At 36.1% G+C, this 17,382-nt stretch overlaps 1 protein-coding gene across 6 annotated transcripts in view; it reads right to left on the bottom strand.

The window, feature by feature from the left end:
- RABGAP1L (RAB GTPase activating protein 1 like) overlaps positions 1-17,382 on the bottom strand; it is a 754,150-nt gene that overhangs the window by 302,823 nt on the left and 433,945 nt on the right. For all 6 annotated transcript variants that reach the window (XM_053605154.1, XM_053605152.1, XM_053605153.1 and 3 more), the window contains one exon: positions 12,809-12,922. In XM_053605154.1, the coding sequence (XP_053461129.1) occupies positions 12,809-12,922 (114 nt within the window). The remainder of the gene's footprint in view (positions 1-12,808; positions 12,923-17,382) is intronic.

Here is a 17,382-nt window from a genome sequence, read left to right on the forward strand (position 1 = left end):
AAGATATTTGTACCAGAATGTTTATTGCAGTTCAATTCATAATTGCTAAGTCATGGAAGAAGCCCAAGTGCCCATCGATCCATGAATGGATTAATAAATTGTGGTACATGTACACCATGGAATATTATGCAGCCTTAAAGAAAGATGGAGACTTTACCTCTTTCATGTTTACATGGATGGAGCTGGAACATATTCTTCTTAGTAAAGTATCTCAAGAATGGAAGAAAAAGTACCCAATGTACTCAGACCTACTATGAAACTAATGTAGGGTTTGCACATGAAAGCTATAACCCAGTTACAACCCAAGAATAGGGGGAAGGGGGAAAGGGAGGGGAGGGTGCGGAGAGGTGGGTAGAGGGAAGGAGATTGGTGGGATTACACCAGTGGTGCATCTTACAAGGGTATATGTGAAACTTAGTAAACGGTCTGTAAAGCTAGTGAATGATGCCCCATGATCATATCAATGTACACAGCTATGATTTAGTAAAAAATAAATAAATTAATTAAATTAAATTAAAAAAGGCACAAAAACCATGGACTCTGGAGTTAGCATACCTGCCTGAAAGGAATGCCAGTTTCATTAATTTCCTATCTGTATGATATGGGCAAATGCTTAACCTTCCTGAGGGTTTGTTAGCCTATAGTTTTTATTTCTGGGATAAATGTTAAGTCTATAAAATTCTTGCCTTTTAAACCTTCTAATTATCAGTTTAGCCAAGTGAATAATTAACATCATAATAAACTGAAATCCTGTGTTGTGAAAAGTAGTTTTTTGATAATAAAAATAATTAGAAAAGAAAATGGCATTGGGTAAGAAAGGATCTTATGTAGTCAATTTTGTCCTGAAACGAAATGGCTATTTAAGAAATCAAAAGGCAGGGCAGCCCAGAAGACTTACAATGTTTGTAAATTGCCTGTGCAGGTTGAATAAGGCTTATAAAAAGAAATTTGTGAAGAAATTTGCATGTGATCCAGTTGACTATGTATTGCCTTTAGAATCTTTTGGCTTATAATCCTGTGTGAACAAATGTTTTAAGCCTTTAATATTTGATAAACCTTCCAAAATCAAAACTCTACATTTGATCTTTTTGAAATAATAAGACCACTGAAAGTCTGAGAAAGACATATTAGGCTTATTTGCTATATTAAAAATGTATAGGAAATATTGTCAAATATGAAATGTTGGTTAATTTTCTGTGGATTATGTTTATATATGTTCTAATAGTATAAAATAATAGTCTGTCTTGGCTCAGCACCCATAGTTCAGTGAGTAAGATGCCAGCCACATACACCAAAGCTGTCGGGTTCGAGCCCGGCCCAGGCCTGCTGAACAACAATGACAACTTCAACCAAAAAACAGCTGGGCATTATGTGGGTACCTGTAGTCAAGCTACTCGGAGCTGAGGCAAGAGAATCACTTAAGCCCAAGAGTTTGAGGTTGCTGTGAGCTGTGAGGCCATAGCATCTACTGAGAGCAACAAAGTGAGACTCTGTCTCCAAAAAATAAAAAAAAAGAAAGAAAAAAGAAAAGAAAATTAGTCTGTCTTAATGTGTGTTGTCAGGAATAATTTTAACTCATCTCTGAAAGTATTTTTGTAATTGGCTAAGTCCAAAGTTTGTTCTTCAAAGAAAGTACTAGAAAAGGCTGGCAAGTTCTCTCAAATTCAAATTTCTGATGACTTTGAAGATTAAATACCATCAGACTAAAGGCAAACTTCCAGGAATTTAATTAGAAAGCTAGCATGTCCATGAGTATTGCTAACCTAACGTCAAACAGAACAGAAATCAGTTACATGGAACCAAGCTAATTTGTAATGGCTTTTTGTTTGGAACATTGCTGATTCTTTGTTCAGTTTTCCACAAGTCAAGAAAACCGTTTTTTGCCTTTTAAGGTATTGTAGCTTTCAGTAATGCTTAGCAGCAAAATTTAAAACATTTATTTTTCTCTCTCTCCTTGATTTCTCTGGAATTTGAAAACCATTTATAAGTATTCCTAATTTCTGACAATATAGTTATTTGCACTGTATATACAACAAAGTAACTGTATTTTGTTCTATAGGCCACAGTGAAAGGCACTGGTTATTTTATCAAGGCTGTGACTGGAATAGCATTTTCAGAGGTGTCCAGACTGCATTAAGGAATTAAGGCTGACTTTATAAGGCCCATTGCAAAGACTAGCCAGATACCTCATCAATAACATTATATGATCTGCAGTCAGTAAGGAATGTCATTTTCTGACAGGTCTGGGAATCACGATTTGCTTTGGGACCTCAATTAAGAAGGAATTTACCCAATGCATACAAGTATCTAATGGCACAGATGAAACCTGGGCTGGTGGAAGGCTTTCAAGTCTAACCTGAAATTCCTTATAAAAGGTTCCAGCAAAGCCAATTTTAAAAGGAAGAGAAGCCTAGATGGCTAATAATTATTCTTACTGCACATGATGGAAATAATCAGACCAGTATAGTGAAAGTACAGTTTATTTTGGCAATTAAATCAGTTCTGCTATAATTTGTTTTTAGTAAAGTGAGAAATTAAAGAGAAAGAGAAATGGTTCAAAAGGCAAAAACTGTGGCCACCTGTATTAGATTCCAGCCTTGTCTGCAATGCCAGCTCATAAAACGAGACATAACTGTTTAACTAAACTGATCTGTTAAATGAGACTAAGTGACTAGGCAAAGAATATAGAATTATATACAGTAATTATATTTGCTCTACAGACATAAGGCTCAACAAAAGTCACCTGTTGGCTATACTGGAAAAATCTGTGCAGTATTATGTGCTATCTGCTGTGACTAAATAGATAGCTCAGGAAAAATTGGATCCCGAATAAAAATTTCCCAGTAAGTGGTATGGCTTCAACACAGCCTCATAAGTGGCCCCACACCCAAATGATGTTCAGGAATATTCATTTGAATTGCCCAGAACTATGGATCAGTTCAGAGGGACTCTTAAAACTAGATATTACCTTAAGAACTGTGCTAAGACTATAAATAAGAATACTGATGTTCTAGGCGGTGCCTGTGGCTCAAAGGAGTAGGGCGCTGGCCCCATATGCCAGAGGTGGTGGGTTCAAACCCAGCCCTGGCCAAAAACTGCAAAAAAAAAAAAAATACTGATGTTCTCACTGTGTGAACCTTAGCCTTGAAATCCAGAGCTTGTAGATACTTGTAGGTGACTGCTCTATGGTTTCATTCTCTTACCTGGACCCAACCTTCACTTCATCCCTGTCAGTGTAGGAAAGCCATAAAGCCACAAACATATGCAAGATGGGTGAGGTCATACAGAAGCCAGATGAAAATGCTGGGGATTTCTATGAAAGACTATGTGTAATATACAGACTAGCCAAACCACTGTATGAAGCCACAAAGCAGGAGGCTGGGGTAGGGGGCAAATGAATAGAAATCCAACCAAACAAAAGCCTTCAAGAGGCTAAAGGAAAAACTGCAGGCAACCCTGGTGCTAGGCCTCCCTGACCTGGCTAAGCCTTTTGAACTGTATATATCAGAACAGCTGGGGGAGTGCTCACCTAGAATGTAGTTTCCTGGGCAACACTAGTTGCTTATCTCTCTAAGCAACTTGACAGGTTCTAGAAAGGATGTCCTGTGCCTAAGAACACTTGAAGACACTGCCATGCTGGTGCAAGAGGCTGATAAATTGACTTTGGGACAAAATTCAAGAGTCTGGGTACCATACACAGTGGTCACTGTTATGAACACCAAGGGGTACCATTGGTTGACCAACTCATGCCTCACCAAATATCAAAGCTTACTGTGTAAAAATCTGAGGTTGGTTATAGAGGTTGTATGCATGATGCCATGAATTTAGGACAGAAGAAAAAGCAAATTAATTAGCTTCTGGGGAGATATTTCTACATTCCCCTGTAGGCACCCTTGCCAAGAAAGTCAGCCAGCATTGCATGATATGCAACCAACACAATACTAAACAGGGACCATCCCTGCTGCCTGAAATTCAGTTCTACAGGGAAGCCCCTTTTGAAGATGTGCAAAACCTTGAGTATCACCTGGAAATTATATCTGGAATATAGGCCTCAAAGCTTGGGCAGGGTAGAGTACACGAACAGAACCATACAAGCAGGAATTGGTAAACTCTGCCAGGAAGCAAAGATTAACTTGGTACAGGCCTTACCACTAGTCTTGTTCAATATTAAATGTACCCCTTCTGAGAGGTCAGAGTACTCCCCTGATGAGATAATAAATAACAGGCCTCCACCAAACCTCTGCAATTTACTAGGGACTCCTAAAAAAAATTGGGAGAGACTGAATTGAACAGGCAGTTAGAAGCCCCAGGAAGAGTAATTAACTGTGTTCTGTTTAGTCTTTTGTGTGTGTACACCCTTTCTCTCCAGGGGATCAAGCCTAGGTCAAAGATCAGAACTCTGTCCCCCTCAAACCAAGGTAGAGAGGACCCTACACCATCATCCTGACCACACCTACAGCAGCAAAGGTAGATGGGATCCTTGCCCCCAGTGGGAAGCAAAAACAGATAAAGATAACTCCTACAAGGTAATTTTTAAGGCCATCAACATGCCCTCTGCTCCATCCACATACTGGCAGCTGGCTGGTTAACACACAGCTGAAGTCTAAGGAAATTCCTCACACAACTTGTCTTAATTGGTCTTTGGACTTTTGGAAAGGATTGTGATCTGTACATCCACACCACTAAGGACAAATTGTGCCCCTTTTAGAGTTTTTATGAATGCGAAGACACCCACAAGGAAACTTGTACTCATAATCTGATATAATACTCAATATGTGACACAGAGAAAGGTGAAAACCTCTATGTATATTACAACCCCACAGAACCCCCTCCTCCCCCAGAGTACAATTAAGGCCTCAGTAGAGGACCGGAGAGGAGTCACAGTCCCTGAAATCTGAATGCTGGTCCATACCAGGGAAATAGAAAAGCTGAGCCAAGTGACTCTGAAGTTTAATGTCTGCAGTGCCATGTGAAGGTGCTACAGCAGAAGGAGATGAGAAAGAAACTGTAACACACAGATCAGAAATATCTCTGTGTCTTAGATTTTGCAGAAAAGTGGTGTAAGGTCGAATGTGAAAGGTAAAAATGTGAGACAGAAGGCACCTGAGACAGTGAGGACTACAGCAAAGATATAACGTTGTCAAAAAAAAGAATAGTAGTGACAGATTGTTCTGTGGGGCAGTGTAACCCTTGGAGCTAGTCTTCCAAATTAATAACCAAGTAAAAGTCACATGAGGCATGGTAAAAAAAAAAAACCCAATTGCAATCAGTGTAACCTGGCTTATTGTACCCTCAATGAATCCCCAAAAATAAAAAAAAGTTAAAAAAAAAATAAAAAACAGACATTGGTATAGACTTAGAATGATAAATCCGTGAAAACCTATAAAAAGACAAGTTTTCAACCCTTAAAAAATTTATAAACCTTACTAAAAAGAGTACAAGTCATCATCAGAGTTAGCATAATCATTCTCTGTCTTCTCCCACTAGTAGTCAGGGCTATATACTGGATAATTGGGACAGATGTCAAAAAATAAAACAAAAAGACCTTATCACACTGTTCTATATAAAACACTACCAGCTCCTGCAGGGGCAAGCTGATAGGGAGATCCCAAATTAAAATGTATCTGGGATCTCAAAAAGGTGGGTAATGACAGAAGAACCCCGGAAAAAGTAAGGTCTAAGGGAACAGAGTTCTTCTCGAGGAACCCTTAAGAATACACCTAAGAGGTCCTCCCCATGGTAACTCAACTCTCAGGAATTTGTAGAAACTTAACTTTCTGGAACCTGGAAACTAACACTTTCTGTAAAAGCCAAGCCAGCTTCTCCAGCTTGATTCAAAACTGACCAATAAGAAAGGTACCCCTAGGACAGAACATGACTGGGTATCAAAAGGAAAAGACTGAGCCAGCCTGGGAGCACAACCATTTTGGGACTCTGGGTCTGCCGCCACTCTGCCAGCTGAAATAAAGCCCTTCCTCTTTAAAACATAGTGTTTGGGTGTTCTTTCTCTCCATTGGGCCTCGTCTTCTTGCAACATTTTGAAATACTTAGCACCTGTGTGCTAAGAGAAGGCTTGCTTCTCTTTCACCTTAGCAAAAGAATACTGGACTATCATTTGTTAAAAAACGCTACCATTTAAACTGGGGCTCATTCAGGCAACCAAGAAAGAGGGTTGAATTAAAACTAGTCAAATAGCTAGAAAATGTATTGAAAATAATATCAACTAATTTATGTGTGGCCCAGTAAGTAGGGTGCCGGCCCCATATACCGAGGTTGGTGGGTTCAAACCCAGCCCCGGCCAAACCGCAACAAAAAAATAGACGGGTGTTGTGGCAGGCACCTCTAGTCCCAGCTACTCGGGAGGCTGAGGCAAGAGAATCACCTAAACCCAGGAGTTGGAGGTTGCTGTGAGCTGTGATGCCAGAGCACTCTACCCAGGGTGATAAAGTGAGACCCTGTCTTTAAAATAAATAAATAAATAAAATAAAATAAAACAAAACACAGTACCTGTCTCTCAGGTTAATTTACAAATCAATCTGTGTTATTCCTACACATCACCGCCTAGCAACCACTTATTACACCTATACTTTCCACATTTCTCCCCACTCCCTTCTAAAAGGCATCTATAAAGATCTCTGACCATCAGGGAGACATAGGGTAATCTTTCTTGTGATTCCCCCCATGAGCATGGTTTTTGGAAATAAACCTTTCTCTTATTAATCTACCATAATTGTGAGCTAATCTTTTAGTAAACCAATCACAGAAAAGGGCAGGTATCTCCATGATCCCTACATAAAACCACACAGTTTCACAAGTCTCTACTCTTATTATTGTGATTATATTGGTCAAAACACTAGGATGATTCTCCAAGTCTTCTTGCAAGATTTACAAGAATCCATTTTTCTTTAAGGAAGATAATTCGCTTTGAGACTACCCTGCTGTCCTTAAAGATCTGCTGAAACCACTTAATTCTCTCCTCATTAAGATGTGCTGGCAAAGTAGGTGGCCCCAGGGGCTCAAAAGATTCCTCAGCAATCTATGTTTGGAAAGTTGCCATAATTCAAAGCAGCTCACTAGAAACTCAAGGGAGAGAGGAAGTATACAGAGAATAAAAAAAAAAAATCTGCTCAATTCTCCAAGGACTTCCTGATTCCCCCAAGGTACTGTTCCAAACTAAATCCTTTTGGGTGTATTTGATTCAAAAACACATATGGGGCAGCACCTGTGGCTCAAAGGAAGAGCTGGCCAGCGACTGCCTCAGTGTTTCAACATGGAGTTTCGGAGAGCAGCGCCAAGTTGTCTGAGGCTATGACTTTTATAAGGCAAAATTTTTCAGGGTGCAAGCAAGCTTATAAAACAGCAGTTAGGAGAAATCACAAGGATAAGGCAGCTTAGTCAGTTTACAATGCTATGATCACGAGAGCTCTTAATAATTCTTTTTACAAAACAAATACAATCTACAATGTCCTAAGACAGTGTAGGGAGGGGGATGCACAGGTGGGGGTCATAAACAGCATGATTACAAAAAGCGACAATCACCAAAGATATAATCACGAGTGCAGTCAGTAACTTACTATTTTAGTTAAATGCATTCACAATTATACAGTGGGAGGGCAAACAAGAGGAAACAGTTTCGAAGGTAATGGAATATAACAGAAAAGGAGTAAACAGTAAAGTGGAATCAAACTTGCTGTCTTAACATTTCCATATCATATACATATGGCACGAAGACTACCTTAACATAATCACGAGGGTTGTTGTCACAAAAGTAGTTAATGACTTTCTACACAATACTGATAATTCTAACGATTCTAACCAGGTACACTTAAAATACCATGCAATGGGTGGGGAGGCAAGCAGAACTGGTTTTCTTAAAATGCAATAAAATGTAACAAAACAACGGAATGGAATCAGGCCCAGTTTGCCTTCCCACTGATTCTCAGGAAAAAGAATTATATCAAAATGGAGTTAGGCTTGCTTCTCTTTCACCTTAGCAAAAGAATACTGGACTATCATTTGTTAAAAAACGCTACCATTTAAACTGGGGCTCATTCAGGCAACCAAGAAAGAGGGTTGAATTAAAACTAGTCAAATAGCTAGAAAATGTATTGAAAATAATATCAACTAAGTGAAAAATAACTCATCCCATAACTCCAAATACTCCCTACATAATGTTACTTATATTATTTGAGGTTTTCCACTAAGTCTAGAAAACAAAATAAGTAATATATAATATCTCATTTTAAAAACAAAATAAATAATATATAATATCTCATATTAAGTGTTAATAATCAATTATATTCTTCAAAATTCTCCAGATCACTCACCAGTGTCAAAATAGCATCTTAAATTTTCTAGCTTTTATAATAAATCCAATCTTTTTGATAAAAATATTTGATAAAACAAGGGTTAAGCTTATTTTTGTCCTTGCTCAAACCATTATACTATCAAAATTATTAATCTAGATGAATAAAGGTATTGATCTCTCTGTAATATATTTAATCCCACCTATTAAATTCACAGCAGTATCCTCTTCTTTGGAAAGCAGTTTCTCTAATCAATAAATTAGAAAAAGCAATATGCACAAATTAAATTGTATATCAAAAAGTCACTGTTGTGAATAATATTTTACCTGTTTACTATGACTGACTGGTCTTAGGTCTTATAAAGAGAAACACGTTAAAAACCACTAGCTGGGCTCCATTTGATGTGACAAACTCAAAACAGTAACATAAAGCCAGTAAGTCTTCGAGTTAAAGAAAAGAGACCCCCTTATGGTCTTGGTATTAAGAAACAGTACTAATAACTGATACAAGACTTAACTATTACATTCTTCAGTCATTTGTATTTCAAGAAAAAAAGTTAAATACTTAGCATCATAGCAAATTGGAACTAGATTAGTCTTATCAGACCCCATATCCTTACTGATAAGGAAATCCAAAAAGTAATTTTCCCAATGTCTTAGACCAGCTTAGTGGAAGAATCAAAACTAAAACCAGACCTCCTGGTACCCAGTGCAATGTGTTTATACCAACCTGTCTCCCAACTTAAAACAGATTTTTATATCATATGGAAAATTATACAAGTGCCAAAGATACTTCAAGTGGTAGTACATTTTTCCTTCTTTCAAGAATATATATACATATATTTTTTTTTTTTTTATTGTTGGGGATTCATTGAGGGTACAATAAGCCAGGTTACACTGATTGCAATTGTTAGGTAAAGTCCCTCTTGCAATCATATCTTGCCCCCATAAAGTGTGACACACACCAAGGCCCCACCCACCTCCCTCCTTCCCTCTTTCTGTTCCTCCCCATAACCATAATTGTCATTAATTGTCCTCATATCAAAATTGAGTACATAGGATTCATGCTTCTCCATTCTTGTGATGCTTTACTAAGAATAATGTCTTCCATGTCCATCCAGGTTAATACGAAGGATGTAAAGTCTCCATTTTTTTTAATGGCTGAATAGTATTCCGTGGTGTACATATACCACAGCTTGTTAATCCATTCCTGGGTTAAATATGTTATTGACCTAACTAATAGGAAAGACAGTGAAGGAAAGAACAAAGGACCAAACCTTTCATTTGTAGAAACCTTTCATTTGCAGAAAACTATGTTTGCGAACCTTTTCATTTACAGAAACTTACAGATTCTGTCCTATTATACTTTCAGCTCAACTTTCCCCATGTAAATTTATGACAACAGAAGAAGCTTTGAACCATTTTGATTTCCTCCTACTCTGAAAAAGATATTAAGAGGCAAAACTGGAATTGACAGGACCATTAAAACATGACAGCAAGTTTTTAACAGTCTTCCCTCTAATCTGACAGTTTAGATCATTTCTCATTTCACCAAAGCCAAGAAAACTTTTCAACTACAAAGTCAAACTGTTGTATCCTTGAAACCAGAATTGATTTCTGCTCAATTTAAGAGCATAGCATATTGTAACTCTAGTATAGATTTGAGGGATAAGGAATTGTCAGAAATATGTGAGGAAATATATGTGAAAGTACTCTGCAAATGCAAAATTATTTTAACACATGGAAGGCGCTGTATTTTTTAAAAGGTCTATAATTGTGCTGCTGCTGTGAATAACATTCACCATTCTTAGTAGTAAATCATTAGATGTATTTCTTTTCAAATCAGGAGCAAGAAAAAGATATCTACTACCATTGCCTCACTTTAACACTATATTGGAGGTTGTGATCAGTGCAATAGTACAGAAAAAGAAAAAGATTAAGCATCGTAATGAAAAAGCAAAACTGTCCTTTTTATAGATTATATAACAAGTGGCTGACCCAGGATCAGTGTATTACTGTTTATCCAGTTCTATGCAGGATACACAGAATGGAAACTCAAAGGCATATTGCTAAGTATAAGGCATTATCTAGTTATTATACTAGAAATAATAATGTTAGGAATAGATTGCATTCAGTGGCATAAAGGTTACACATAGCAGATTTAGGGGATATGGTGTGGGAACCATAAAGTAAAAGACTACAGCTCAAATTAGAAACAAACAGGAAAGAAGGGAAAATACAGAAGCTTGAGAAGAATACTTAATTCTAAATTACTCATAAGTATACTATCCTATTTATGAGTTTATGACAAGTGCTGTATTACCACCATCTAAGGTTTCCTGGCATGAGCACTGGACTATTAAACAATAGCAGATCAGAAGGAAAAGGAATTAGGTCAGTCACAAACCAAGTAGGACCCCAGCAAATGTTGTGGAAATTAACATATATCTCTGCTTATCTCCATTATCTTATCTTCCCAAAACTGTTGGGAAATTATCTATATGTATATATATTTTAATACAATATTAAAAGCCTTCACAACTTCCATTTATTATCTGGAATATGACTTTGTTTTCCACATCTGCAAAAAATTGTGTAATTTAAGCTACTTGTCAATTATAAAGTATCTTAGATCTGCATTTTATAATATTCTTCTCGGAAAGAGCTTTAAAACAATCTAATCATGTAGTAAAATATATACTGATGACCTAAAATAGCTGTAAGAGTTGTGTAAATGTACTAATAAATATTTTCTAAAGAACTTATTGTTAGATTATTATTTGCAATTCCAAGCAAAGAGTACCAACTTTTTAAAGGTGGCATATTTAACTATTATTTTTGTGTTTAGTAATGGTTCAGATAGTTCCCTTCTAAATATTATATAATGAGGCAAATACTATTTTTACTACAATGGAGCAAAATTTTAAGTCAGAAGCTGCAAGCACATTAGAACCATCTGTTTTAGTTATATGAAGAAAGTCTAGTATCAATCAGAGAAAAACTGAAGGGAAAATCACTGACAAGCTGAAAATATACTAACTGCTAGGGGAAAAATGTTTTTCCATATGCCATAAGTCAGACCCTTCTAAATAAACTTAGAAACTATATAAATTTTCCTAGCTTCTTTACACAAGCCAGAATTTAATTAGCTTGTAGAATTTCAAAGTGGCAGAAAAAGATTTTAAATAAATACCTTTGCCTTTTACAAGCATATAATGGATACACTGCACATTTTTTGGCATTGTCCAATAGTCTTTGGTACTTTTTAATGTGGATAATGTATCATTTTTCAGAGATCAGTATACTCTCAAATTTTAAGTTACTTATGTATTTCTAGCTCTGAATAATATATTCATATAAAAATAGATTTTCTGATCAGTGTGCATTTATAATCTTACAAAATGTGTTAGATCAAAAAATATGACAGAAAGAAAGAGAAAGAAAGAAAGTCAGAAACAGGCAGAGAGCAAAACCACCAATACTCAAGAAGGACTTTAATGAAAGCTGTGCCATTTGTAGAATTAAACATCAAACCTACTTGGTTAGAATATGTAGGTGATTGCTTTTATATGAGCTTGCTTTTTTAAATAATAAATGTAAAATGAAATAGATTTTTGAGTATACTTCTGACTACCTACTTGCTAATATTTGCTACTCATTAAAAAGACTAAATTTGACTAGTCAGGAACTGATTATCAAACTTATAAATGGACTATGGTATTTGCCTTTTTCTCCATAATAGTAGCAAATTTTTATGTATTTCACTAGTCATTAACAACCTCTACCAGAATGGCAGGAAGAAACAAAGAAACAAACACTTCATTCTGCATTTCTGATATAACCTTGAGAAATTAATAAGATAATAGCTATTCTCCACTGACGGAAACAGACTCTTTTGTATCTAAGCAGAGCACATATAGTGAAAAACAGAAAACAATTTTTTCCCCTAGGCCAATTAATATAGAGGAAGAAGAAAGATTTCAAAATGGAACACAAAAACTGCCCAAAGATGTATGGTGTGATGTAGCTCAGAACATATCAACCCTATCAGAGAACTTGCCAGTACTTAATAATAGGCTCCACATTGATTCTTACACTCGCCTATTGTCAAAAAAAAAAAAAAAATTGAGACAAGTGCTGTATTATCTTGTCAAAAGGGCAGAGTCACCTGAGACTCCTCTGAGCCTTCACAACATAGCCTAAGAGGACCTTCTGTTCCTTTGCTGCCAGCAGGACAACAAAACTGAGACTACGCAGTACCTCTTGCCTCCTCCTTCACATGGGTAGGGAGTACACAGCCAAAAAGGTCACCGTCTGCGCTCAGTACTGAAGCTCTGGTAGTGTGTGTTTAGAGCAGGGAATACAGTGTAGTGCAAAAAAGAAAAGAAGACAGAAAAAAAATCTTAAATGGATTCTTAAAATTTCTTTAGATTCCTAAATGTTCCTTAGAAATCCTTAAATTGCTTTCTAATAATTTAGAAAAAGTGAGATAGAGACCCCTACCTTGCAGATCTTATAAAGCGATTCCTGACCATCTCCTCCAGTATCTTTAAAGTAATCGTGTGCAGGAAATGTACGATGAATATCTCGAGTGATAACACTTTCCTGGGATGATTCCTAAAAAGGAAGAAAAAATAGACCTTCTTATAAATTCCTAAAATTTTATGATTATGAGAAACAATGTATACACTGTAATAAATTCAAACAGCACAAAAAAAAATAAATAACAACTCCCACACACACTAACACCTCCTTTCTAACACACCCTTAGTCCCAGTTCTCAGAGATAAGTGCTACCTATTGCTTCTTTTATACCCATTCGCCCATCTATCTATAGATGTGTGAGTGTGTATGTATGTTTATATGGGGGGTGTGTGCGCAAGGAGGGAAACATATTGTATACACACATCTCCATAGAAGCAAATTATCTGTTCCTTTTACTTTTTTTCTCCCTGCTCAATATGATCTGTAAGAATCTTTTATTTAAATAGGATAACTTAAAGACTGTTCATTTATCAAGATATGCAAATGCCATTTATTTTCTTTAGGAGTTACTAAAAAATTAAGTACATTTAGATATAGATATCATAATTTACTTAACATTCTCCCATTAACAACCATACTTTTTGTATTTTTTCTACTTATGTAACAACATCAAAAGGAACTTTTTTTTTTTTTTCACTGTCACCATCGGTAAAGTGCTGTCGCTTCACAGCTCACAGCAACCTCAAACTCTTGGGCTTAAGCAATTCTTTTGCCTCAGCCTCCCACGTAGCTGGGACTACAGGCACCTGCCATAATGCCCAGCTATTTTTTGGTTGTAGTCGTCCTTGTTTGGCAGGCCCAGGCCAGGTTCAAACCCGCCAGTCATGGTGTATATGGCTGGCACCCTAGCCACTGAGCTACAGGCACCAAGACACAAAGAACATTTTTATACATATGTCTTATAAACATATTCAAAGAAAGAGTCTTTGAGCATGAATTGCTAGGTCAAAAGGTATATGCATTTCCAACTTTGATAAAAGTACTCTTTCTGAAATTGTTCTATCAATATTTACTCCAAACAATAGTAGAGTATTTATATGCCCACATCTACCCAATATCACATATAATTTTTAAATCTGACAATCTGATAAATCTAAGTTTGAACCAAAGTCATTTAAAAAGTAAAAATATTACCCATTTTTCCCCCTGCTAGGTTAATTATACAACTCAATCCACAAAACAAAAAGCCTATAAGCCTATAAGCTACTATATTAAGATGACATATGCTTTAAAGACAAACCTAGAGATTTTTTTAGACATATTTGGGGCCCAAAAGCTAAAAATTAAGTAAAATTCTAAGCTTCATAAGAAATGACTAATCATTCACTTGATTTTATTTTATTCCAGGAAATGTTTATTTGTTTTAAGATCAAGAAAATCAGATGGGACTACTTATAGCAACTCTGATGGTGAAAATATTTTATACAACTGAAAGAAGCATCAAAGATTACTAATTGCAAATTAAAAGCATTGTTTAATGTCTTGCATCCATAAAGATTTCAACAAATCCCTCTTTTAGTCTCAAATCAAGAAAGGAAAAAAAAGTTTAATATATGAGTTATTTTAATGAATGCCCTTTCCCTTCCTCATTATAGCTGAGAAGTATACAAGAAGAGGGGGCAGTTGATTAGCTTTAAGCCAAACCAGTACCTTCTCTAGCTGCCTTTTTCATTTTAGATGCTATTTCATGCTGGGTGGTAATTAGATCTTATATCATGTAAGAAGACCAAACTGAAAAGATTCCAAATTTGCAAGCAAACAACAAAGATATTACAAATCAATCTAGAGGAAATTCTAATGGCTTACAGTAATCGAATGCTAAAGCCAAATTAAAATAGGCCCATAAGGCCAAGCAAGGTGGCTCACGCCTGTAATCCTAGCTCTCTGGGAAGCAGAGTCAGGTGGATTGCTTGAGCTCTGGAGTTGGAAACCAGCCTGAGCAAGAGTGAGACCCTATCTCCATCACAAACAGAAAAATTAACCAGGCACCATGATGGGCACCAGTAGTCCCTCCCAGATACTCAGGAGGCTAACGATCTGCGTGAGCCCAGGAGTTTGAGGTTGCTGTGAGCTATGATGATACAGCACTCAACCCAGGGTGACACAGAGTGAGACTCTGTCTCAAAGGAAAAAAAAGCCCTTAAAAAAAAAAATCACCAAAACTTAGGTAAAAGAATACCTAACTCTCAAAAAGCGTGCCTAACTTTCTCCTACAAAAGGAAAGTTTGTGTTTTTCAAGGTAAATGCAGTTTCTAATGATAAACATTTGGGGGCAGGAAGGGGATGCAGAACAAAGTTAAGTTTAAAGGTAATGTATAAAGAGATATATCATGAAATTTTGTTTTATCTGGTCTAGAGTATAAGTATGAAAATCTGGTAACTAAAGAGACCAGAGTTTTCACTACCCAGGTTCTCTTCCCATATAGCAATAGTTTCCACTCATAAACTACCTGGAAGATGACCAGTGAAAATGTTACTACTGCCATTGCTGAACTATTTCAGGAGCAGACACCCATAGGATAACTCTTTTCATACTTTTCAGTACCTTAAGAGAGAGAAATAATTGGACTGTATTTCCCAGAAACTGCTTACACATTTAGTATCACACTGTGTTTAAGTGGTACCAGTTGTCTAATTCAGAGAAAGAAAAATTGATCAAAAATTTCTAGGAAGTAAATTTGCATAATACTGGGTAATTTCTCCCTAAGTGTACTTGATCTTCCTTGTTTAAGAAATAAAGGAGCAAAACGAAATGAAAATAGCATCACTAGTTATTCCTTACTTAAGAAAACTTCCCTTCCTAAGATTATTTTTAAATGCTTTCTACATAAATGTATTTCTAGAGTTTTATTCTTTTATATATTACTCTCAGTAAGGAATAATTCCTGTAATTTCACTTTATAGACTAAATGAACTATTTTGCAACCTTATTCACTGATTCCCTTCATATGAGTAAAGATTAAGAGGTATAACAGACTTTTGTAAACAGACTAATGGGAATAAAATTGTGTACTAGACTAGTGAAAATCTAAAGAAAATTAACTGTGTTTTGAAGCAAAAGCTAAAGTTAATCCACCTCTCAATTACCCATTAACAGTCAAGAGCAGAAAGAGTACATATTTTAGTATCTACACATAATCCTCCAAATTTACTCATTCATTCAACAAATGTTTGAGTAAGAATACCCAAATTTAACACTCTACAAAAGGAAGACAGAACAATTTTTCTCTTCAATATTAATTCCTTTCTTTTTAGACTTAACTCCGATTGTAGTGGCCAATTTTTATAAGAAATAAAATTAACAATGAGGAAGGACAAAACAAGTCAAAATAATTCACCATCAAAATATCTGGTTAAAGAGTTGCAAGTGAAAACCTTTTATTTTTATGTAGTAAAAACCAGTTTGTATACAACCCAAACTGATATGAAGTTATTTACTTAGAAGGCTCCCAAAAGCCGAGACTTCCTAAGTCCTGCCAATTGTCTCCAGATAATTGAGAAGAGGGAAGAAGTCATTCCTTCATGGGCAATGTCTAGACTTGCAACTTGCCACACCATTTACTTCTCAGTCAATGCCTCTCCTATTCTTCTCTTCAGAGTCCAACACAAAGTTTTAGTAGCTTTGGAGCCAAATTCATTGATTCTATCTCTGCTTTCCTCAATGTCTACAGGATCTCAAACAAGTTATTTAAACTTGCCAAACTTTAGCTTCCTCATCTGTAAAATAGGATGATAATACCAAATGTATAATGTTATTTAGAATAAAATAATGTGTGCAACGTGCTTAGTACGTTGCCTAGTATAAATTGAATACCTGTTAAATAAATGTTATTATTAATAATCATTCCCCCTTTCCTTAAGAATTATTACTTAACTATTCAAGTTTTTGGAACATATACGTTGTAGACAATTTTCTATATTTATAACTTTAAATAATGAACAACTGTTTGGGGAGTTTATAAAACAAACTGCCCTAGAGATTTATAGCATGAAGATGTATTAAAGCATACAAACCATGTTTAATTTCCAACCATATATCTTACTGTCCCAAATTATCCTTGTTCTAGCAATCCATTAGTAAAAGCAAAATGTGTAATTATTTGGATAAAGCACTGTTTTTATTAACTGATATACACTCTGGCCCCAGCTTCTCATATAACCAATATAGTAGAGAAAAGTGTATATAGGCACAGGCAGAAGGAGGAGAGGAAGGACGAAGTAGAGTAGAAGCTGAATTTGCCACCGCAGTCATCATTTCCATCATTACCTTAGAATTCAGTTCCCAGGGATTAGAGAAGAGTTGAAATCATAGTTATAGAAAGGACAAATACCACTGTCCTAAGAACATGCCTCCCTTCTGGACCATCACCACCAAAATATAACTCATAGGCAAAATCCTTGAGATCTGTCTTAAGTCAGGCTGGGCCATACACAAAAAAGCTGAATCAGACCACAAAGTAATGAAAGGTTTGTAATAAAGTCTGAAAATTTTATTTAATTTATGCATACTCCACAACTCTGACACTACCACC

The sequence above is a fragment of the Nycticebus coucang genome, chromosome 10 (genome assembly GCF_027406575.1).
Source record: "Nycticebus coucang isolate mNycCou1 chromosome 10, mNycCou1.pri, whole genome shotgun sequence".
Classification (NCBI taxonomy): domain Eukaryota; kingdom Metazoa; phylum Chordata; class Mammalia; order Primates; family Lorisidae; genus Nycticebus; species Nycticebus coucang.